We start from the raw sequence: 25,038 nt of genomic DNA on the forward strand, positions 1-25,038 counted from the left end.
CCAATATGCCAAGAAACTTCTGGAGACCCATAAAGGCTTGTGGAAGACAATTAGGGCTGCTTATGTGGCAGTAAAGTCAGTTGCGGAAAAAATACAAATGACAGTGGATGCGTTTCGACCAAACAACTCGAAGAAAGAAAATACCCTCCTACCCAAAAGGCTGAATATCTAGGGAGGATACTTAGCTCCCATAACCATCTCTCTAAGAAGACTGAAGACTCTATTTGGAAAGAGAATCCTACCTGCTAGAGAAGTAACTACTTAACGGTTATAATTTTCAAACACACGGCTAAGAAGGACCCTCATGAAAATTGGAGTCTATCTTCTCCAACAAAAGCAGAGTCCCGAAGGGGTCGGACTCTCTTAGGCGGCAGGGGCGAGGCAATAAAAAGGCCCCTCCTCTCAGTGAAAAGGGTACCATTTTCCTTAATGCGATTGCACAAACACTGTAGCTGTGATTTTTTATTCTATACTACTCTTCCTTTTAGCTTAATCCATTTCCATCATTATTTACTGACTTAAGCGTCAGAATGCTAACGTAATTCTTTTCTCATGAATCCAATCCAACGAGTAACACCGTATTTTATGGTGAAAACTCATCAATAAATTATCTTTTTCTACTATTGTTTTTGTGAGATGGTTCAATTGGCTGTGATAAGGATGTTTTAGATTTCATACAACGAATAGAATTTTATTTTTCCGATATGAGTGGCCATGTCATTTTCTTTCAATTATGGTAAAAGAACATATAAGACCAAAGTTGAACGCCCTCGAATAATTTTATTAGTCTTTTTCAGATGAATTATTTATGTAAACTTATCTGTCTTTTGTATCAACTTTTTTAAGTAGGGACGGACCTGAATCCACTAAATTAAATGTGGATTTAGGATTGATTTGGACATCTATCCCCCCTTAACCAAAGCAGACGACAATACTAAAAATTGAACTTCAAATAACTGGAAAGTAATTCGTATAGGCCACAGCCAAAAATTGCAAAATTCTATTTAGAAATGACAATAATCAGAGGGGGCTTTCGTAATTTAAAGTATGTTGAAGGACTCATCTTTTTGAAAAAATACCAGGTAAAGAAAATGTAAAGCAAACCGGAAGCAGAGATCGAATCGGAGAATCACGGAGACGCACACTGAGGGGGTGGAATGACGATGGACAGAGAGAGGGAGAGAGAGATGGAACTGGAGAGTGCAATGTACACCAATTGCTTGTTACTTGGCTTGGACCCTAACATAATCGGCGGTGGGTCGAACAGCGGCAACCCACGCGTCGGGTTATTCCGCCATTCCAACCCGAAACTCGGCGAACAGCTTTTGTACTTCATCTTGTCCTCTCTTCGGGGTCCAGTTCAATCCGCCAAGGCAATTTCCTACTCTGATACTGTTTTTGTTAATTCGCATTTGGTTGGCTTTTATGTTATTGTCGGTAAGATGTTCTGGAGTTTGGATCTTCTCTCAGGACTTCGATAAGGTGTGGCCTATATTTGATTCAGCTCAGTCTAGGGATTTCCGGAAGGTAAAAGATGTTTAGATTGTTGGTTCTATATAGGTGTATGTGTAATTTGGTTTGGCCAACATGTGTTTTTGTTGTCTGGAAACTTTTAGGTTGTGCAAGGGATTATAAGTGAACTGGAATCTCAAGGAGCGTTACCCAGGAGCAACTCGAGGGTTTCGTCCCTTGCAACTTGCTGTGGACCAAGGTTAGTTTAGTTTACACGGACTTCAATTTTTTCCTGTAATTTGACTGGATTACAGATTTTGCGGGGTTTAATGTGAAAAAGCTAGTGGTGATCGAGTTAAATTTGGAACTGTTAACGTTTCAGCGATGAAGTTTTGTAGATGTGATGCCTGAGTTATTATAGCACTGTCACTAGTCTCATATAGTGAAAACTTTGAAACAGTTAGAAGCTAATTAAGCACAATAATGGTTCGAAAAATTTGCTCATGATGATGGTGATACTTTGTTCCAATGCATGCTATGTTTTAAAGTATTCTGTGAAACAGCCATTCTGTAACTTTGGTTAACTACATCACTGAAAAGTTTTCATAGAGCAAGCAGTCTGGAACTTCGTTACTCAAGAGATCGAAAGAGTTGATCTCAATTAGAAATATGGAGAGGAAAATCAAGTTTACCTTCTAGATGGCTTTCAATGATGTTTGTGTTTTTACGAGGTAGTAATGTGTTGGAAGTATGTTTATTCTACCCAGTCTCAAGCCTAAAAAGGGCCAATTTTTTGTCTTCCAGACTGTGGACCATGTAACTGAGATTTCATTATCAATTTCTTCAAATTGATAGTAGCTTTTTGGAAAGCTCTATAATATTTTTATATGGTAATTGCAGATTTGTCGAACTCTTGTGGCAACTTTCTCTACATGCTTTGAGGGAAGTCCATAGGCGAACATTTCCAGCTGATGTAGCATCAAATCCTCTGCCTGCTCCGCTGACCGATGTAGCTTTCTCACATGCAGCCACACTACTTCCTCTAACTAAGGTATTCATTTGAAGGCACAAGAGCATCCGCTGAGGATATTTTCTGATTTAGTTGGTTTGAGGATCTAGAGATACTTATATTATAAATGTCCCTGATATTTGTGTAACTGTAGTGAATCGATTAGAAGATTACTTATGCTTGCTTTCTTAGATTTATGCCTATTTAGCTCGATAAAATGTTCAGGAAATTTCCAACTTTCGTTATGCTTTGTCTATGCCTCTCTAGTCAGTTGTTTCTTTATGAACAGGCTAGAATAGCTCTTGAAAGAAGGAAATTTTTGAAAAATGCCGAGACTGCAGTTCAAAGGCAGGCCTTATGGTCCAATTTGGCGCATGACATGACAGCAGAGTTTCGTGGTCTGTGTGCTGAAGAGGTAGCACATATTTTATCAAGAAACTTAGCATAGACTATGTAACATTGAGGGTCAACTATTTCTTATGCTTGTCTTTGGTTTTCTTGTTAGGCTTATCTGCATCAAGAGCTTGAAAAACTACATGATTTGAGAAACAAAGTGAAATTGGAAGGAGATCTCTGGGATGAGCTTGTATCTAGCTCTAGTCAGAATGCTCATATGGTCCAAAGAGCAACTCGCCTGTGGGATTCTTTGTTATCTCGCAAGAGTAAGTATAACCTCATTCATAGTTTCTCAAGTTGCTAACAATTTGATTTACTTTTCCTTAGACGGTCAAGCTGTAGCTTGCGATCTCCTCAATGAAATTAGATGCTTCCCTATGTGTACAGTACTCTGTGTTACTACTCTATGATTGAGTTTTGTGGACAAAAGGCTTTTGTTCTGTAGGATTTATATATACTTTGGTGATTTTCGGAATCGTTTTAACTCTTTACTTTTTCCTTCTTTGTTTTGATTTTTGATGAGACATAATGGAGAGCCTCATTGGTTGACAATTAGGTTTCCCAGACCAACCTGTTGGACTTCTATTTTCTTTCTACTTTTGGCCCCAAAATCAACGTGCCAATTCATTCACACGCATGTAGTTGCAATGTTATCTCACTAAAAACATTAGTTTTAGATTGACAATGAACTATAAGAAACAGTTATTTTATATCACGTAATTATGAGAAAGGTCCTTTACATGTATGATTTTGTACAGGTCAGCACGAGGTTCTTGCTTCTGGCCCAATTGAGGATCTTATAGCTCATCGTGAACACAGGTAATATCTGTAACTTGATTGTGGGTTTTACTGATTGTATTAGATCAATTTCTATTTATTCTTAACATTATTCCCAGGTATCGCATCTCTGGTTCATCTTTGCTTGCAGCGATGGATCAAAGTTCCTTAGTTCCATCTACTAATTTAGCTCCTCAATACTTAGATAATGAGGAAACTGAAAGTTCACAAACTGATGTAAACAAAGAGAGCAAAAGCATGTCTGAATGTTCTATTACTTGTGGGAACGAAGAAAAGTTTTCTCGAGTGGATGAAAGAAGCTCAAGAGGACAGCCTACTGTTGATATAGCAGAAGTCTTGCGGCGTTGGACCCATGCCTTGCAGCGCATTCATAAGCAATCACTTCAACTAGTATGCTCCTTTGGAGAACCTTCCTTCCCCCCTCTCTTTCTCATTTGTGAATCGGTTGTCTGTCGGTTAGATATGAGTTATGATTAGCTCTGCACCTGACCCTGTTCTGGGCCATTTATAAACTTCCACCTCATCAGATGCATCCATCATCCACGAACCTGATTCCTGTTTCTTGGTGTATTCAATTTTCATGGGATCTTCTGAGGAAGACCTGTGTTTGGAGAAATTTTTGTGACAATTGGTTATCTGAGCTTTCGCTTTCTGTGCTTGAGTTTAAGTGTTTGAAAATGTGCACGCATATCCCGTTGGATACAAAGTAATTTCTGATTTATATTTCCATAAACTTCACATAGCTTGACGACAATCCTTCATTGCACCAGCGTGATACTGCTGCAACAGCATTAATTTGCATGAATGGTCAGCTTCTTCTTCTGTAACTGTAGATACTAATTGTCCGGCCTACTAGTTGTGTGTGCCAATAAAGGTTTTTAGTTGGAAAACGAAATTTAAATAAAATGAAATAACACGAAATAAATTAAAGGAGGATAACTTTCAGAATATATAAATATTACGAATACACAAAGTGTATGTGCCCTTGTTTTTTGGGCACAACAAAGTGGTGATGTTTTTTAAGGAATAGAGGAAATAGAAGATTTATTTGGCCCTGGTGGATCCATAAATAGTGAGGTGGCACTTTCTTGCAAATTTAAGTGAGAAGGTGGATTAGTAGAGAGATTTATAGTTATGGTTAGATGTTCCTTGCATTTTGTATAAAAGGTTGAAGGTTGTTTAGAATTTTAAGTTTACATAAAAGACCAAGATAATTACTGTTAGGATCTTTTTGATAATAAACATTAGCATTGGTTGTAACACATCCAACACTTCCAATTGTTTTCTCGCCATCTAGAAGAAAAAGGAACTTTTACTGCTATATTTGCTGATGAAGATATTCTCGGTTGCCAATTTTAATACTCTAAATATTTGTCAAATTACTACCAGCATCATGCTGATATTATCCCTATGATATGGTGAAATCTCGTATTTAACTTTGTTGCAGGCCAAAGCTAATGATGGAGATGGTCCAGATCTCTTAAGAAGTGTACATGATGGTGGTACTAGCAGTCATGCTGAATCCTTAACTGAAACACTTGCTGAACACCGGCAGCATCTAGACAGCATACAGGTGATTGATGGCATACTGACCTTTATTTATTCAATAGGATGCAGCAAATGAATCTTGTACGGAAAGGCCGTAGTTGTTCCTGGCAACTTACAACATATGCTGGTTGAACTAAGTTAACTGGAACCTGTTCAAAGACATTATGAAGTGTTTTGGGATATTTTCTCATGATAGTTAGGGTTATGTGAAGGTGCTCATTAATCAACTAAAGGATGTTGCTCCAACTATACGGAACTCAATCTCAGAACTTACAGATGAAGTGAATAGCTTATCACCTGATCTCCCTCTTGTTATGAAGCTTAGAGCCAATTCGCCTATTGAGGCACAGAGTAGTGGAAGAATGTTGGTAAGTTTAATCTTCTCTTTTGTTCAGAATAATTTCTAGAGATCAAGATCTCTTGATCTGGTGTTGCTTCTTAAACTGCACCTGCTAAATGATCATAAATTTGTAATGTCCAGGAAAGTGGTAATGATGAGGTTGTTGAAATGACCTCAAGACTGTCATCCATTCAGCTTGGAAAGGTATCAGCTAGTCCCCCTACTTTAAAATTGCCACCACTGTTTAGTTCGACCCCAAATTCTTCTGGAAAAGGTGGAAACATGCAAAAGCGACAGAGTGTGGCCCAAATCAACTCAATAGAGACCTGTAAGGATAAGAACTCCCTGGAGAAGCCTCCACCAAACAGCCATGTGGATAGTCAACCTGGTTTGTGAATAGTTGCTTGCCTTTTTGATACATGCATGTGTGTGTCGATGATCCTTATTTTCTATTATCAACTATATGTTGCAGTTGAAGATATTGTTTTTCTGCAAAACTTGAAGAGATCTGTCAGAGAAGCTGCTCTTTCATCTCAATCATGCAACTTAGAATCATCTCAAGATGGTCGTTCTGATGATAACTTCGAGCACTTCTTTGCGCCGCTTTCTAGGATTGGGTTCTCTGGTCTTGGCCAGGATAACAAGCATGATAACATGAAGAGTAGACAATTATGCGTGCCTCAAGCAGAGCCCTCCTTGCTCCAGATCCATGCTAAGGACATCCATCATGAGAACAAGTATAGTGGAGTAGCAGATATGTTAAATGATTTGGAATCACTTGGCGAATATGATGGTGTGAATGGTTTCCTCTCTGCAGTTGATTCAAATTCCCCAGTTTCTGGTGCGTACGGGTCATTTGTTGACATTGATGAATCTCAGGAACAAGTTTTCTCACCTCCTTTGCTAATGGATGCAACAATTTTGTCAGATTCATATGAGGATCTGCTAGGTATATTGAATCCGGACCTAATAACTTTCTTAACTTTATATTTTTCTTGATGCTACTGCTAATCGTCAGTAGTTGCCGGTAGAATAATTTCCCATTTATACAACATGCTTGAAGCAATAATTTTTGCTATCCAGCTAAATATTTAAGCAACATATTTGTGCACAAGAAGTTTGTTATCCAAAATATGAATTGGTCATGAGGCGGTGGGAGTAATATTATACCTATTCTTTCTGAGAATTATGCATGTTTTTACATGGGTGGCAAGTCTAATTCCTTTCTTATACTTGATTCATCTTTTTACATCAGATTTCTAATCTGAGAACTGTAATCCCTTCATTTTGGACCAATCATTAGCTGTTCTTTAACTTTTCTCTTTTTTTAATGCATATTTAAACTTTTCCACCAGTATATGATCAAATTTTCCTGTCATTATGTTGCAGCACCATTATCGGACACTGAAACGGCTTTAATGGAGCATTGAAAGTCTGGACAGGCTGTATCTTCAAGAGATTTTTATTTTTGTGGAAAGCCTCTTACTGTTTCTGCACTGGGATATGCTACCATGATATGGTGCTCGTATGATTCTGTCTATCCTCTTATCTTGCATGCCTGTACTAATCTTTTCATGAACAAGGAGATACTGGAATTTCAGCTGTGAGAACTGTTTATGGCAACAGTAAAGTGGCCAAGGAGATTGAATATTCAATTTCCGAGAATGTGACTGTCGGTTTCTCAAAACCCTTTCTCAATTTTGGTTTTCGGAAGCAAAAAATGAGGTCTACCGACATTAGGCATATTGTAATGATTTGAAGTGTATGACAGGCAAGAGTTAATCTTCCAATGTGCCGTGTGCTTATAATTGTCAAGATTCATAACAGCACATACATTCATACATCACACTGATGCACTGATTGGTTCATAATTATTTACAATATTGGATTGTTGTTGAGAGAGCAATAATAGAAACTCAATGAGTTGAAAATTTGCTTCCATTTCCAGGACTTGTTTTCAGTTTTTTAGTTCAGGGAATCATGTTTGCAATGTGTGCTTTTTATGATCAAATCTCCACAATTTTTGTAGTTTTATGTTTGGGGTTCTGTATTATATTTGTCCCAGCACCAGTCAATGAGACTGTCTTGCTGCGGTTTCAGGACTAGAGACTTAGAAGACACATCGGAAAATTGCTGAAGGAGCATCTCGTCTATTATCATATCATCTAAAACCAGAAAATTTGTTAGTTATTTTAAGAATTTGTTGCCTTCTTAGGATTTAATTTGGAAACATTGTTTCATTTGTATGATGGTTGTTATCCTTTAGAGTCTGAAATAATATATATCTGCATTATTGTCTACTTTGTATAATGAATTGATTGATTCATTTCGTTGAAGTCGAGATACTCTATATTTATTTCCCAGTGAATCGTGATTGATGATTTTGGTTCTCATTTTCACCCTTTTGTTAGGAAAAGTTCCTGAAAACAAACTCTGTAAGTTGTTACGAATTTCAGGGGTGAGAATGTTGAACACATCCAATCAAGGTTTATCTGTTATAGGTTTATTCTTCCTCTCCTCTGGATATTGATCTATTGGCATCCCCTGCTGGTCCTGTTACTTAACAGAGATTTGTTATGTTTCTTTCCTTCATAACATAGCCCGTGTTTTAATTTTTTTGTTTTTCTTCCACGAGTTGAGCTTTTTACTTAATTGAGCTTGGAACATAGTAGTTAGCTTAAAAGGCCAAAAAACCTACCATGCTGGTTGTTGGCTCTGACTTAGCCAATTCTTGTCTTCAAATCTACTTGTGTTTAGTTGGAACCATTCTATCTTCTTCATTGTAATTTTCAAGTTTGAGTTGTTATGATGTATAGAGAAATGCATGAAAACAGTGGTATTGGTGTGTAAACATGGGCCATTCATATTTTATCTATGTTGATGAGGTGACATAGAAACCAGAAAGTTGATACCGACTCATACTTCATATGAACAAAATGTGTGATCAGCATTTGTTGACAGGTATTCTGTGAAGGGTTCAGATATGAGTGCTCAGATTTGCCATGTTAATAAGGAAACGTTTTAGATTCTGTAGTTGGTGGCGGTGTGGAGTAAATCCATTTTCCTCCACAATGGTGCAAAATTGAAATAGTTTTTGATGTTTGTTGAAATGGTAAATGCAGAATGGGTTTGGCTTTGGCTTTGGCTTTGGCTTTGACTTCCTCAATCGTCAAGGAAGTAAGAACGCGTCCATCCCACTACTCACTACTCAATTCATTTTTCTTCTTATCAATTATTTCAAAGTCTAACAGTCTTGTCCCACCTTAGTGAAACATTCTAGTTTTCATTCAATGTAAGAAATGCCAATTGTAATAATACTCATTATTATCTAATTAAAAAAAAGTAATTGATTTGATGTGAATGTTATTAAAAGTTAATTTTCACATATAAAGATATGAAAAACAGGCAGGCAAGCATTAAATACTTTCCATTATTCAAAGATGTTTTTTCCTTATATAAATTCGCTTTGAAACCATAATAAAAAAATAAAAAATTTAGGGCAATATTTGTGGGGTTGGAGAACAGCTAAATATCAAATTAGGAGGAAATTAAAAGGGCAGGGGAGAGGAGAGGACAAAATTGAGGATTTGAAAAGGGGTGAAAGCACGCGCCTGGAAAGGACGTAGGAACTTTATTGCTTATGCCAACTATGCTTTGCTTCGTCTTTATGAACAGTAACACATGGGATTCATTCCTCCTCTTGTTCATGTCCATGAGCATGAGTATGAGTTTCCCTTCGCCCTTGCCTTGTTTTATTTCATTTCACAATAGAATTTCGTTATTATAAAATACTTATATATTTTTTTAATACTAAAAAATTAATGCTATTTGAGGTTCCTTTTTATTTTATGAATTGTTAAAATATTTGCAATTGATTATTCATAAATTATACAATAAGGTTTGTGGAGTAGTTCGCAAACAATTTGGATAAGTATTGTTTGGTTCGACTCTTCTACCCTTCAACTTTCATTCCGTGGAGGGCCAAATTGGTAAAACAGAGATAGAGAGAGACAGATGGTTGAAGGTTGGAATTTCTGGAAAATCAAAAAAGAAAAAAAGGGAAGAGGGTAAAGCTTTGGGAAAAGGAAAGGGGAAAATAAATAGAAAGAGAGGAAGGGATGAAAAGGAGAGATCTTTAATTAATTTATAAGAGAGAAGAAAATCTGAAATAAATAAATAAATAAATAACAATAATAATTCATTCAGCAAAACCAAACACAGCACACACAACTCTCCTGCTCCACAACCCATCATCAAATTCAAGATTCAAGAACAACCCCATCACCAGCGATTGCTTCTTTAACCCCATCAAACTCTTCTCTCAGTTGGGCGGTCTCTGTTTTCAGATTTCACTTAACAAAAGACTCAAATCTTTTTGTTTTGGGGGGGTCCTTTAGTATTTTGTGCTTTATTATTCCCCTCATCAGAATTGAAACAAGCCATTTGCTTTAATTTTTCATCAATGGCCCATAATTTTTGCCATCTTTTATCTCAATTTATCGGCCTTGTGCGTGTAAAGCTTTGAACTTTGGGTGCGTATGTAGACTTTGTATAGCTATACAGGTGATGGGTTCTGGTTGGGAGTTACTGAGTTGATGCTCTTTTGTTAGATGGTTCTTGATGAAGAATGTTTGCTGGTTTTTCTAGATCGCGCCCAGATCTTGAAACTTCCTGATCTGGCTGAATGATTGGGAATCTTTTGTAAAATAAAGGAAAGTTGAGGTGAGTCGAAAAATTTGCATCTTTTTCTTTGTTTGTATATGTGTGTGTGTTTTTTTTCTTTTTGTGATTGAGGTTATTACACCATGTATTTCTCAGATTTTGGGATCTCCTCTTCACTATAACTTTCTCTCTCTCCCTCTCAGGAGAAAGAAAAAAAGGAAAGGAAGCTACTTTGTCAATCTTAATTTTTGAACTTGATTCTTAAATCTGGGTTTCTCATAGTCATTTTGATACTTAAAGTGAATAGGCAAAAGGGTAGGCCAGTAGTATGCAAATTATACTGGAAAAACGTAATCTTGATTGTGAAGGAGTGGGTTCTGCACATTTTGTCTTTATTTAGAAGGGATGGGAAAATTTTGTTTTCTTCGTGGTGAATAGATGAGTCCAAGATTATGGCAATGCTGTCTTATGGTTTGGGCTTTTTTCTGGTGTAATTCAGTTTTCTTTTTCCTTTCTCTCTTTCTTTTCACAGATGAAAATTCCTTGGCTGGTTTGAGCATAAGCACATCAATCATGCACGCTTTCCTTTGGTGGTGGAGAATATAGCGACTGTAAAGAAGGGGTCTAGTTCCTTAGTGAATTGCACATACTGATCAGAATAACTGGGGTGATGATCGGTTTTTCACAATTTTATGCTAGGTGCCTCTGGTTTTCTAAGCATTGTGATTGATTGGTAAAAGCTTTTGATTGAGTTCACTTGAAGAAGGTTGTGAATTTTGGCTCTTAGTGATGATTAAAAATATTCTCAATAAGCTTCCTCGGAAACAGACCAAATTAGTGGATCATCGTGATGGGGGATCCTCTACTTACCCTTCAAATGCTTCAACTACTTCAAGAAGCAGTTATGCTGTTGGTTCCCGGTCGGGCAACTCAAATACTACAATTGGTCCTGGTATCAATTCAACTTCAAACTCTGGTCCAAGTTATGGAAATAAACTTCACGACGCATTAAATACAAAGGTAAATGGGAATGCTGGACCTGTGCCGTATGAGGCACTTCCTAGCTTTAGAGATGTACCAAATGCTGAGAAACAAAACTTGTTTATCAAAAAGTTGAGTTTGTGTTGTGCAGTATTTGACTTCACTGACCCCGCCAAGAATTTGAAAGAAAAAGATATCAAGAGGCAGACATTAGTGGAACTTGTTGATTACGTCGCTTCAACAAATGCAAAATTCACAGAAACTGTTATGCAAGAGATTGTTAGAATGATATCCATAAATTTATTCCGTACCCTCTCTACTCAGCCTCGTGATAACAAAGTCTTAGAAGCGTTTGATCTGGAAGAAGAGGAACCCTTAATGGATCCTGCGTGGCCCCATTTGCAAGTTGTGTATGAATTTCTTCTCAGGTTTGTGGCTTCACCAGAGACAGATGCAAAGTTGGCAAAGCGGTATATTGATCATGCATTCGTTTTGAGGTTATTGGATCTTTTTGATTCAGAAGATCCCAGAGAAAGGGAGTACTTGAAGACTGTCCTGCACCGCATATATGGGAAGTTCATGGTTCATCGTCCGTTCATTAGAAAAGCAATCAACAATATATTCTACCGCTTTATTTTTGAGACAGAGAAGCATAACGGGATAGCAGAGCTGTTGGAAATTTTGGGCAGCATTATAAATGGATTTGCATTGCCATTGAAAGAAGAGCACAAACTTTTCCTTGTTAGGGCTCTCATTCCTCTTCACAAGCCTAAATGCATTCCAACGTATCATCAGCAGCTTTCTTATTGCATCACACAATTTGTGGAGAAGGACTGCAAACTTGCTGATACTGTCATAAGAGGCTTACTCAAATATTGGCCAATCACAAACAGTTCAAAGGAGGTTATGTTCTTAGGTGAGCTAGAGGAAGTGTTAGAAGCAACTCAGCCTCCAGAGTTCCAGCGCTGTATGGTTCCTTTGTTCCGCCAGATTGCTCGTTGCCTGAGCAGTTCACATTTTCAGGTTGGCTCTCTGACAAATGATCCGCTTAATAATTTATGTTCGTTACAGTTCTTCCAACTTGTTATGAGTTGTCAGTCTCTGGCCATTTTATGCTTCAATTTTCCCTCAGTTCTTTTGATGTTTGTTTTTGTAATCATCTGATCTAAACATGCATCCTATCTTAGCATTATAATTGCCGATCTTGAGCAATTTTGTTTCCTTAGAGAACTTTGCCTGTGTTCAATGTTGATCATGTAGTCAATAGCTCATGGCGCATAGCGTGCCTTTTCAAAGGACGGCGCTAATGCACAAAACTACTATACATATATATATATGTAATTATTATTTTTCATAGAGAATAATATAAAAAAGTAAATTGTACTTTTCATAAATCAGAAACAATATATAAATCAGATTTTTAAGTAAATTTCCTGTACTTCTAAAGAATAATAATAGCATAAATGTACTTAATACTCTAGTATCAGAAATTGAATCATCAAACTATTAATAAGCAATAATAGTATAATAATTTCAACAATAACCAACAATTAACCTTATTAATTTACTAGGAATTACTAATTAAAATAGATAAACAATATACAAGTAGAAAACAGAGAAGAAGAAGAAAGACAGAAAAGTAAATCGTGCAAAGAGAAAACTGGAAAGGAGGTCTGAGATCTGAAAGGAAACAGAAGAAAGAAGAAAGAAAAGGGCAGAAAGCAGAGAACATTGCTGGTTCTGAAGGAGAAAGCAATAAGCATGCAGGAATCGAAGGGTTTTTATCGTTTTGGACTCTTACTTTTATGTTTTTCCCCCCTTTTTAAATGAACCCACGAGGCACGCCTGGCCTGCTCTTGGGCAACAGCCGGAATGACGCCCAGGAGCACGCCAAGGCGTCGCTAGGGCAAAGCCCATCGCTGCAGCAGAAGAATGGTGATAGGCTTGCGCCTTTAGTGCCTCCCTCCATGGTGTGCGCCTTTCTGCGCCATTAACTACTATGATGCTGATTACTGCTTTTGCTTTTAGTGTTCCATCGTTCTGTTGTTCTATCTCATTTTTTTTTCCTTGTGGCTCTAAATAGCAGTTTGGGTGAAGCTAAATGATGGGGTTTTGTGGCTGGTTGTATTGTGAGCAGAGATGGCTAGACATGAGAAGAACATCAATTATTCCAAAAGTATACTGTCTTTTTCAGGAATCACCAGAAAGTATTTGACTGGAATTTGACCAGTCTATTAACACTACCAGACAAGAACGATGTTATTCCAAGAGAAGTGAACAAATTCTTATTATTTTAAAAGTGAACAGATACAGTAAAGTTATGTGACATGAGCTACCGTTAGGGATCTTACTGATGTAAATTCTCAAAATTCTATAGTTAGATCGGCATAGTACTCTCCTGGAACTTACCAAACTATAGCTTTCTTATTGAAACATGAAGTACAGGTCTTAGGTGGTGGCAAGAGATTCAGTTTGATAGTTGAAATCTGAGATAAAATTTCATGGATTCCTAGGCAACAAGATAACCAGAATGAACTATAATCTTTTGACATATCTGATTCCCTTGTGATTTTTATCCTTTTTGAAGAATCTTTTCTGATTATAGATGGTAAAAGCTGCGGACAGTTTCTCTTCAGAATCTTGTTATTTAACCCTTGTATTCACAGGTGGCGGAAAGGGCTCTCTTTTTATGGAACAATGACCACATTGAGAACCTGATCAAACAAAATCGTAAAGTTATACTGCCTATTATCTTTCCTGCATTAGAGAAGAATGCAAGAAAGCACTGGAACCAGGCAGTGCAGAGCTTGACACTGAATGTGCGCAAAATCTTCTCAGATGTGGATCCTGAGCTCTTTGAGGAGTGTTTGCTCAAATTCCAAGAAGACGAAGCACAAGAAGAGGAAACCAAGATGAAACGGGAAGCTACATGGAAACGCCTGGAAGAAATAGCTGCAATGAAAGCTGCAAGCAATGAACCAGTGCTCGTGCCTCTCAGGACAAGCACCAAGACCCCATCTGGATGAAGAGGAGGCATTTTCTTTTTCCTTTTTCTTTTGAGCTACTGTGACTCGACTTTTGATATCTTTTGTTGCTGGCCTTTGATGGGTACCTAAGATTCGGAGGTGGAAAGAAGGCAGTGTTGTTGCATATCTACTTGACCCAACTCATGCTTCTGGTTTTCTTCTCATTACGCCATGCGGGACGAAGAATACCAGTATCTGCTGTATGACCAAATCTTGTTTTGATTATGGAATTGGGGTGGCCAACTACAGGAGGTTTCAGAACCTTCAGTGGATGTTACATGGAGGAAAGTTGTTGGCAAAATTGGCCTTTTTTCAGCTTTAGCTCTAGAATGATGTTGGAATTAAGGAGTAATATTTTTGTTTGTATGTCTAGAGATTTTTGAACTGGATTTCAATTTGTGTACTCTCATCTGCAATTATATAATATATATATATATATATCTCCATATATATAGATGTACTCATTTTAGTTGTCTGAATATATATCTCTGTCATGAAACGATACTCTGGATTAACTTAAGAAAGCATCAACCTTTTCCCTTCTGCTGAGGAATTGATTATAGAAGTTGAAAGAACTCGTGAGGGGCATTGCACTGATTCAATGTTTTGATACTTTATACCTAGTGCTCAGTGCAGTAGCAGTAGGATTCTTGAAATGAAAATACTGTTCCAGAAATACCAAGAATGCCCTTCATGGTCTGATTTATTACATAAAACCTTGATGATCATAGATTCTTCCTAAGCTTTGTATTCAGCTCTTTCAGACAAAAACAGTAGCAACATTATGTTTTCCTTTGAGAAACAAAAATGTGTGTATAACTAATCCTAGTTTGTGTCTAAGGAGCTGTAAGAAATAAGGATACAGTTGTCAATCAATTGGGCCCAGTGGGCATTATTGTCTTCCATAAAAGCCCAAATATCAGCTGTCTTTTTCCTGTGTTTTTGATGGGCCTGCCCACCTAATCCACTGTTCAACCCAACTGCTTTTATCTCCTACATCTGGCGTAAAGGGCTTCCACCCACCTCTCACTTTTCCTTGAGTTGTACTTTATGACTTCCACGGCCAAGTTCCTGGAGTACAATCATCAGACATGTCTACCTGGCACGAATAGTTTATCATTAATACACGAATAAACAAAGAACAGAGCAAACCTGCATCTCAATCTATCTCAAATTTGATACTCCAATTTCATATTGTTAGTCCCTAATTCCCACTCTCTCTCTCTCTAAACAATTCACAAACTTTGGAGTTTCTGTCGTTCCAAAGTAGAAACCCCAATTAATTTCAGTGTTAAATCCAGCAGCTCTCATTTCGAACAACGTTGAATTAGGTCTTTTTGGGCCTGAATGAACAGTTTTAGGCGCAAGTAGTATAGAAGTTTGTGTATCTAACATAGATTTTTACTAAAAGTTGCATCTTTCTTGGGGAAATGCCAAGCATTGGTGTGAAATTGTACAGTGTGTTCTTCAAATTTATGCTAAAGCATAGGTTGCAGAGCCGGTTGCAAGCGCTGGAAAACGATGCTGTCGGCGGCGGTGGTTCATTTGGGGTGACGTCACGGCCGGACGAGGAAACTGCGGCAGCTCCTAATCCTTCCTTCACTGACGGTGTCGCCACAAAGGATATACACATCGATGCCGTAACATCTCTCTCTGTTCGGGTTTTCCTTCCTGATACTTGCCTTCATCTTCCTGAAACGCGGTCAAAATCTCGGGTCGGGGTTTCGAGTTCTGGATCAGATGAGAATCAAGCTCTAGTTCGTCGTTACAGCTACGGATCGTCAAATAATGGTGTTGTCTCTAGCAGCAACGGAGGTGTGCTTGTGAAGCGTGCTCAGAATGTCGATAATAGTTACAGAAGGAATAGCTACGGATGTAGTTTTGATGACTCTAACCTGAAATCCGAAAATGGAACTTACAGAGGGTATAAACCGGTGGGGAATAACTTCCGCAGATTACCGGTTATGTTGCAGTTTCATGGTGGGGGGTTTGTTAGTGGGAGCAATGATTCAGTGGCAAATGACTTTTTCTGTAGGCGGATTGCAAGATTATGTGACGTGATTGTGTTGGCAGTGGGGTATAGGTTAGCGCCCGAGAATAAGTATCCGGCTGCATTTGAGGATGGGTTGAAGGTGCTGCATTGGCTTGCAAAGCAGGCAAATTTGGCGGAATGTAGCAAGTCACTAGGGGGTACGAGGGGAGGAGTTGATTTGAGGAGGTCAGAGGCTAATTTGCATGTAGCAGACGCATTTGGAGCATCTATGGTGGAGCCTTGGCTGGCTGCTCATGGGGATCCATCCAGGTTAGTCCTGATCTCACTGACTTTCTAGATATCTGTTGCTAGTTTTTGCAATTTGGCAGTATTGTCGGACATATCTGATGTGGATATGTATATTGATCCAATGAGTTCATTGCCATGATGGAGTTGGATTTATGGTTATTGCTTTCTTTGGATACCTGGTCTTCAACTTCTTTCCTTCCAAGCAAAAGGTGATTGGATGCAATGAATGATGTAACTGAAAACCTGGAAACTTGGAATGAAATAGTGGTGAGAATTTATGTTCTTAACCTACATTACATAAAGAAAAGAATTTGGATTGGAATAAAAATATAGGTGCAACTTGAATGCCAAAGTTGGATATGTGGCGGCTGTCTCGGTTTATCTTACTGAGATTGAAATGGATGAAATTTAACAGAAAAATGGTATAGCATTGGAGTTTGTATTTTCCATTTCTTGAGTAGCTCTCTTCAGAGTTAGTGAATATTATAGTCTCTTTCAAGTTCAAGAATCTCTTTGAAAGTAACCTGCAAAAACAGATACCTGCATTCTGTGCTGAACGGCTATAAATTTAACGAGACTATGAGTTAGTGACGTACTGTTCCTCAGATTATGTATTTAGATGTCTTTTATTCACAGAGTTAGTTGTATTCTCTCTGTGTGGAGATCCAAAGAAGGACCTTTCTGAATTGATTTCGAATGTGATCTTACAAGGAAGCAGATGTGTGCTTCTTGGGGTTAGTTGTGGAGGAAATATTGCTGACTATGTGGCAAGGAAAGCTGTCGAGGCTGGTAAACTTTTGGACCCAGTGAAAGTGGTTGCCCAGGTTTTGATGTATCCTTTTTTCATTGGAAGCATACCAACACATTCGGAGATAAAAATGGCAAACTCCTACTTCTATGACAAGGCAATGTGCCTACTTGCATGGAAACTTTTCTTGTCCGCAGAGGAGTTCAGCCTAGACCATCCTGCTGCTAACCCTCTAGTTCCTGGTAGAGAGGGACCTCCTCTGAAAAAAATGCCTCCAACACTGACTGTGGTGGCCGAACATGACTCGATGAGAGATCGGGCAATTGCTTACTCAGAGGAGCTCCGGAAGGTAAATGTAGATGCTCCTGTTCTTGAGTACAAGGATGCAGTTCATGAATTTGCAACCCTCGACATGCTTCTTAAGACTCCTCAAGCCCAGGCCTGTGCCGAGGACATTGCCATATGGGTCAAGAAATATATCTCGCTCCGAGGTCATGAGTTCTCCTATTGACTTGGATGTATATGATCCTGGAACGGCTCTTTTATGTCTTTGTTGATAATGGGAGGGGTGACTGGTCGCTATGTTTGGTCATGGATTGTACCATATGTGTTGCATATGGCTCTTGAAGATGATAGGATGCTCCTCGGTATTCTCTTCTCTCATGGGTTCTTTCGTCTTTCTTGTAAGATAGCTACTTGCGTGAAATCAGGATGTAGGTGAACTGAGCTACTACTTATATCAACAAAATTCCAGTCACGGTGGTTTCTGATGGGGGATGTGTCACTCTGTTACGACTTGCCAGAGAATGTTGTCGTATTTTTGGCGGACCATACATGTAGAATTAGCATACGTGAGGGTTTTAGATAGCATCTTGAATGCAATGTAATTGGTGTAAACTTGTAAGAATTCAATGAGAGCAAACAGGAAAAACAAAAGGTTATCCACGTCGTTACTATGTTGACCGTCAGTCTCCCAGCTGTCTTCTTCAGGACTTCCTCAGTTTCTTGCTATTGATATTCCTATTTGTTATTACTTGTGTTACTGTTTAAAAGTAAGAACTACTGAGCATTTTGTTCGCTATATGATCATTCAAAGAGGGAAGGAAAATATGGTAAGTGATTTCATATCAGATAACAGCAGAAACCTCTTGGCTCTGAAACCATGAAGAAACCACATCAAGAGCTCTGCAGACCAGGAATTAGACAAACACGAATGAACTCCACGGAAAAAGTCATAAGAATCATGTACATAGACTATTTATTCAACCAAGAAACAGAGCAATAGCCATAGTGAAGCAATATTACAATACATATTCATAAAAATCACAAAGAGCGAATGTATAATAACACAATGATTGGTGAAGACAACCACCCCAACCCAGAGTGAGAGAAGCGGGCGAGCCTAATGGATAAAAGAGGGGCAGGATAAAACCAGGGCAGCAACTAGAACCGACAAAAAGAGATTAGGAGAAAATTCAGCAGCAGCAGAGGGAGGGCTTCCTCCATTGCCAGAATGAGAAGATGGAGCTGGAGAAGGAGCAGGCGTGGGCGCGTGATGAGACGCACCTTCACATAAACTCATCAGTCCCATCAATGAGATCACAATGCAGACTGTGGCAAACTGAGATACTGATCTTTTTGTGGCCATTTCCTTAATTCTTGAGGTTGAAAAAATCGGACAAGTGTTTCTGAGTCACTAACTTGGTTTTATCAGTGTCAAAACCCAGAGGTCATTATTGGGGGCAATTTATACCAACTTTTACATGGGTGTTAACTGGGCTGTAATGTTCCTTCCCTTTCCTATATACTATTGTAACAATCGCGCATGGCATTGTTTTAATATTTAACACGAGTCAATGATTTCTTATTTATGGTGACTGATTCATCAATCCCTTGGTCATAGTGGAGTTTGGATATTTTAAGGAGATGGAGAAACGGGACATGTACTTGTTGAGGTATCATTGTCATTTTCATCACGAAAACTATACTTTTATCAGTACAAAGAGAGGAAATTCCCGGAACTCATTTGAACCTGTCAAAATGCTTTTCATGACATCAACTATGTGACAACACTCCTCTCACCGCCATATATATTCAATGCAGATGTGGCGCAGCTAATAGCTAAGCAGGGTGGATCTGGGCTGTGTTTCTTATTTCTTGAAAAATCTGAGGACTTTCTCAATCTACAAGCTCTTTTTAAAGGCTAATTTAACTGTGGTTAGGTGAGAGCTAATATAATCTTTGACAAAGTATGCGAGCAAAAACTAATGTAATGAAGTCGTTGATTGATATTTGTGATATAATTTGCACCGACATGTATCCGCATGCCACAATTTCAAATTGCAACTTATCATATGATAACATATATGTTCTTGAGCTGTCATATTATGTGCTAATTTAACCATTGAAAATTCATGCATGAGTTGACTTCGGAAGTATAGTTGCCATAAAACAACTGCCCAGGAAGGTAATGCTGAAGCAGAAAATCAAGAAAACAAAGGTTTGGCTGCTGTTATTATGGACAAAGGTTAACTGTCTGTGTGAATCATAAGATCTATGGGCTTTAAGGTTCTTGCAGGAATGACGATGAGAAGAAAAGTCAGAAATGATGGTTAAGTTACGGATTGATAATCATACTTCATAAATCAACCATGTATTGTTCCAGATGGAGGAGTATAGTCCTGCCCTTATGATTTTATTCATAACAGAATAATTGAAAATAAATCTTCTGTATTACTCGATCATAATTTCAGTCCGCAGGCTGCATATTAACATTCATCACGAGTAACTCTCGTCACAGCTATCAAGTTTTTTACCTTTCTTTTCTGATTATAATCATATCCACAGAACAATGAATCAGGTAAGTTACCTATATCTATACAGCTATCAACAGGAAGTAAAACCAAAAATTAGAAAAAACGAGCAGAAGGCGGGGGAGGATAGACAGTCACCCCCGAAACCACAGCAAGCAAATTGAAACTTTGACTTTGTCTTTTTAATTTATTTTGCTCCTCTCATCAGGCTGATGATCTTCCCATGGCAACAGGCTGGTTTTTGGGTCGACGAAAATCTTAAATATCCGGTCCCTTAAGCCGGTATCCTTAACTTCACAGAACCTCATGGACCAATCCAATGGCTCAATTGCCTTTGTTCCTAAGCCGGGTGCCCGGTCCTTGGAACCCACATTTCTCTCTTGTTGCCAATCAGATACATAAGTAGCCACCCTTCTGTAAAACTTCTCCTTGAAAACTTCCCATACTTGGTACTTATAGTGATTGATCACCAGTTTACTTCTGTTCATATTAATATGTCGGAAACCAGACTTTAGATGGAAGTGATGCACCACATTGATCAAGGAAGTATTCAAGGCCTCAGGCTTCACTATACTTTTGTGTCTCTCTGGGGCAGCCAGCCTGCATGTGTACCCGGCCATCACCCCTTTCATTGGCACCTTTTTGAGGCCTGATGGACCAAAACTATGGCAGGGCACCCGTAGTTCAGCCACCTCACTAGGCCTAGACGCATTTGCAACAACATCCTTCAAAGATAAACCTGAAGGCAAGTGAAAGAACTCATCGACATCAATGAATCCAACCCATTCACACGAATCCTGAGCCCTCAAGGCACAATGCGCAAACCCAGCCTCCTGAGTCTTGATCCAAGGCCACACATGTCGAGTCACTTTATAGCTTGTGTCCACGAGTGACTCGACCACGCGTTCAATATCATCATCACTGTTGTTGTCGTAGATAAACCAACGTTGGACACCGACATGGGCATGGTACATGACCCATTCGCGCAAGAATCGAGCTTGGTTCCTTAACATTGTGCAGACACAGAGTTCATGCTGTTTTCCACGAGCGAGTTGCTTAGACCCGTATTGATGTTTAACACGTGCAATGGAATTTAGAGTCCGCTGACCAATAACTCTAACCGAAACTTTAATAGAATCATTAAAGCTGCTAGTAAATCTCTGTAGCCTGTTCAGTATACTCAAAGGGGTTCTACACCTGACTATTTCTTGGGCAACGGAAACGGCGTTGGCCGACAAGACGAACTTTGGCTTCGTCAAATCCCAGCCGTAGAGACACTTGAACCTTGAAGAGTTAGCAACTCTTCCTGACCGTAGATTAAGCCCTTTCACAAAAACAATCGTTGAATTATCGCGATCAATCATGGCTTCATAAGCCAAAGCATCCCACCTATACGTGGGCCCCGGCGTGAGGTTACCGTTATGCTTAACAGCTAGGGACAGGATCAAGCCACGTGGCTGCAATGGACACCTTACGATCTGGTGATTTCCATAGTCGTAGTCGACAGAGGACGGAGATAGCTCGAGCTGCGGCCGCGATGAGTTGGGGAGCAAATATATACAGTTGATGTCATCTTTGGTAAATAAAGCGGCTGACGGGGGGTATTTTAGGAAAACCAGCGCCTGATCAGGAAAAATAACCGTTTCGCGAATTGAAATCGCCGGAGTTACAGAATTCTCGGCGGATATCGCTTCCATCGCCGGAATATTCCCTTTAGTGATCATTCTAGGGTGAAAACCTTCTGCTCCAAATCCAAAAAAAATATATAAAAAATTCACCAAAAGGTTTTACTTTGCCTCAGTACTATACCAAACAATAACATAACATGCTTCCGTTAAAAGGATAATCCTTTTCAAGTTGAAACATAAAATTTGCAGTAGCATAATGATGATTTTCAGCAACTAAATACAGAAAATCATATACATGTAGAGCGAGCGAGAAAGCGAACACAAAAGCAGGCGTAAAACGAATATAACAGCTAAAAATCTCTTAAAAGAACGTAAAACAGAAATTCAAAGTACCTGGGAATAAGAGACGTAGCGCAGAGGAGTTAAAGGCGGCGAAGAAGATGAGGACGACAGCGCACCAGAAGAAAAACATTCCCGATGAGGAAACGCCGCGTCTCCTGCGATCCTTCATTCCGGCAAGGAGCAAGAAAACCGACCCACCCGAATCGCGGAATCACCCGGAATTTCGTTCCTTCTCAATCATCAGCAGTTAAAAACTTCTTTCTGCACTAATTTTCCAACACAATCAGCTCTCTCTCTATATATATATATCTACCTATAAATTCTTAGTTAGTTTTCTTCTCAAAAAAATTTGTTTATGATAAGTTGATATACATGGGGTTAGTAAAATTCTTGGATGAGTAGTGCTTTGAATTCTATTATGCACTACTTCAACTCTCTACGGGTTTAGTGAGAAGTAGACGAATGCTCTTGCTGCCTTTTTTTATTTATTCTTTTTCCTAATTAAAAAATAATCTATCATCTATCTATCTATATATATATATATGTATGTATTTTAATATTAGGGAATAATCGAAATAGACAACTTTGACTAGACTTTAACTTTTAAATTTTTATTTATTTTCTCTATGATTTTTACACATATTTAGTGGTTTTTATTCAAAATAATTAGTGGGGATGCTATTCACACTCATCATCATAATGCCCAATTCATTGTCAATAAAACTTCAATTACTCATAGACTTCAGATTTTATGATTATTAAATTACCAATTCAAATTTTATTAGCATGTGAAGTTTTATATGCTCTAATAACATTTATTATAAAATAGAATAAATTACAAGATGCTCTTATGAAATTTACATAATTCATTATTTAAAAATTATAAATACCTCATAAAATTAATAGTCGTGCAATAAGTACTTTATTGTTACATATTGTTATAGAATTGTACTTCGTTAGATGGGCAGTAATCTCAATTATTAATGAATTATTTACTAACTGAATATTTTTTATTAGCGAAAAACTAAATATGGATTAATGTTTGTATACATAATTTATTTTGTATCTGGTATTTTACATATTCAAATATTTAAAACTTCTATTATGAGTTTAATTTAGTTAACAAAGTTAACAGTCATAGGTTCGAATTTCACCAATTTATAGATATAGTTTATTTTAATAAGAATTGTTGATCTATTATAATAATAGTTTTTAGTTAGTTGTATATATATATATATATATTGATATTGGTAACTGATATATATCAATTGTTGATGATTGAAATTGATGACATAATTATAATACATTTATTAAAATGAAATATTTCAAATTCTGAAAACATGAAATAATTAGAGTATACGTATATAAAATAAGGAATGTGTTGTTTGAGTTTGATTGATGGTTCTAACTAAGGCAGGCTGCAAGCAAATTAAGATAGACTATATGATTGAAATTGATGATATACTACAGTTGTGTTACATCGTTTTCGCGTGCATATAATAAATAATTTTTATATTTTAAAATATATTATAAGTAAAAATAAAAAATACAAATCAATAAAAAAACTAATTTTTTAGTTAATGCATAATTTAGAAAGTGGGATGAATTAGTTACTTTATTAGTTGAATGACATTTTTTACTTTATAAAAAATTGGTACGGCAGTGTCATTACTCGTCATTTGTGAGTATGAAGCTTATTTTCTTTTTATATTAGTATAGGTACATAAACTGCAGATTAACTGGTCCGAAAGTCCCTAGCAAATCTCGTATGTATGTACAGGGTATATATATACACACACTAATAAGTGAGGCACATTTTATATATGTGCATAATTTTTGAAAATGAATTAAAATAAAATATTTATAGAAATTGTATTGTTAGCTTTTGTTGTTTAAAAAAATACCTTAAAATCTATATTAGGATAATAAATTAATATAAATATTTTAATTTAGTAAAAGACTCGACAAATAATAATAAAAAATAACGTAGAAAAACTAAAATAAATTATAAAAAAAAAAATCACCAAAAGATAATTATAAAAAATCATGACAAATAAAAAAATTGAAAAATTAACTTAAAATTTAAAAAATATGACATATTAAAATTAAATGAGACATCAAAAGAATGTTCTATTTTATATATATATTCTCTCAGTTGCCGGTTACCGCTATGTTTGAATAACAAATCAGTTTGAGGAGTTGATGGGGCGGGCCCACTTCGGGGGGCGGTGTTCGGGTCAAGTTCCGCCCACAGTGCCACGTGTTAGGCGGCCCACTCTAGTCCTTGACCCTTATGGCCTTTAGAATTAAGACTACACTATATAACTATTTGCCATAAATATGTACTTTAAGAAAAAATTAATTATATTAATGTGACAATTCATCAAATTTAAATCAACTTGTAATTTTATGCTCTATCGATTTGTAATATCAACCACCGCATAATTTTTATTTTCTTTTTAAGATTTCAAAATATATGATTAATTTTAATTTTGAAAATGATCTTTTTCTCTAAAAAAATAAAAATACCCATTTTACTTAAAGAAACACGACTTACATGTACAGAATTTCATTATTAACCAATTAATTGAATTGATATCTCTATTATTTTGAATTCAAATCCAAGTCGTCTCCGACTCCAGCTACTTTGGTTTTGTATCTACTAATTAGATAAATTAAAGTTTGAGAAAAATGGAGGAGATGCGGACAAGTGCAACACTTTATCAATTCCTATACGACATCTCATCTACTTAAATAATTCAACTTTGGAGATCTTCAAACGTTTCGTGGAAAATTCAGTATTATTTTTGATGGTGCACGTCACAATTCTGATGGAGACAATTGTGTTCGTTTTTATGCAACAAGTTTGATTTTTATAACAGACTTTTAAAAAAAAAAGATTATATTATGAGAAAATCAATTTTGCGTCATTAGTGCATTCCACCTTTTTGAAACTTTGCTGCTTACCCCCCCCCCCCCCCCCTTTTTTTTTTTTTTTAAAAAAAAACAACAAA

At 37.3% G+C, this 25,038-nt stretch overlaps 4 protein-coding genes across 5 annotated transcripts; 3 read left to right on the plus strand and 1 right to left on the minus strand.

Moving 5' to 3' along the window:
• On the plus strand, nucleotides 965–7,855 carry LOC105176279 (AUGMIN subunit 6). Of its 2 annotated transcripts, XR_848951.2 has the most exons (14): nucleotides 965–1,373; nucleotides 1,471–1,527; nucleotides 1,617–1,711; nucleotides 2,353–2,503; nucleotides 2,751–2,876; nucleotides 2,967–3,123; nucleotides 3,616–3,676; nucleotides 3,754–4,045; nucleotides 5,103–5,228; nucleotides 5,416–5,571; nucleotides 5,685–5,931; nucleotides 6,016–6,492; nucleotides 6,933–7,068; nucleotides 7,644–7,855. XR_848951.2 is itself a non-coding variant. In XM_011099025.2 (13 exons), the coding sequence occupies exons 1-13, from the start codon at nucleotides 1,158–1,160 to the stop codon at nucleotides 6,971–6,973; spliced, it is 2,202 nt and encodes a 733-aa protein (XP_011097327.1). In that variant the 5' UTR covers nucleotides 965–1,157; the 3' UTR covers nucleotides 6,974–7,484. The 2 variants fall into 2 exon arrangements, 1 of the variants encoding a protein (XP_011097327.1); XM_011099025.2 differs by lacking the exon at nucleotides 7,644–7,855 and having other exon boundaries at nucleotides 6,933–7,484.
• Nucleotides 9,682–14,662, plus strand: LOC105176280 (serine/threonine protein phosphatase 2A 57 kDa regulatory subunit B' theta isoform). Its single transcript, XM_011099027.2, has 3 exons — nucleotides 9,682–10,265; nucleotides 10,738–12,209; nucleotides 13,853–14,662. The coding sequence occupies exons 2-3, from the start codon at nucleotides 10,995–10,997 to the stop codon at nucleotides 14,210–14,212; spliced, it is 1,575 nt and encodes a 524-aa protein (XP_011097329.1). The 5' UTR covers nucleotides 9,682–10,265; nucleotides 10,738–10,994; the 3' UTR covers nucleotides 14,213–14,662.
• LOC105176281 (probable carboxylesterase 11) lies at nucleotides 15,342–18,274 on the plus strand. The gene is made up of 2 exons (XM_011099028.2): nucleotides 15,342–16,514; nucleotides 17,212–18,274. Exons 1-2 carry the CDS (start codon nucleotides 15,643–15,645, stop codon nucleotides 17,750–17,752), a joined length of 1,413 nt encoding a protein of 470 aa, XP_011097330.1. The 5' UTR covers nucleotides 15,342–15,642; the 3' UTR covers nucleotides 17,753–18,274.
• LOC105176282 (glycosyltransferase family 92 protein RCOM_0530710) lies at nucleotides 19,952–22,514 on the minus strand. Its single transcript, XM_011099029.2, has 2 exons — nucleotides 22,076–22,514; nucleotides 19,952–21,795 (listed from the first exon to the last, which is right to left on the minus strand). The coding sequence occupies exons 1-2, from the start codon at nucleotides 22,191–22,193 to the stop codon at nucleotides 20,237–20,239; spliced, it is 1,677 nt and encodes a 558-aa protein (XP_011097331.1). The 5' UTR covers nucleotides 22,194–22,514; the 3' UTR covers nucleotides 19,952–20,236.

This window comes from Sesamum indicum, linkage group LG13, assembly GCF_000512975.1.
Source record: "Sesamum indicum cultivar Zhongzhi No. 13 linkage group LG13, S_indicum_v1.0, whole genome shotgun sequence".
Lineage (NCBI taxonomy): Eukaryota > Viridiplantae > Streptophyta > Magnoliopsida > Lamiales > Pedaliaceae > Sesamum > Sesamum indicum.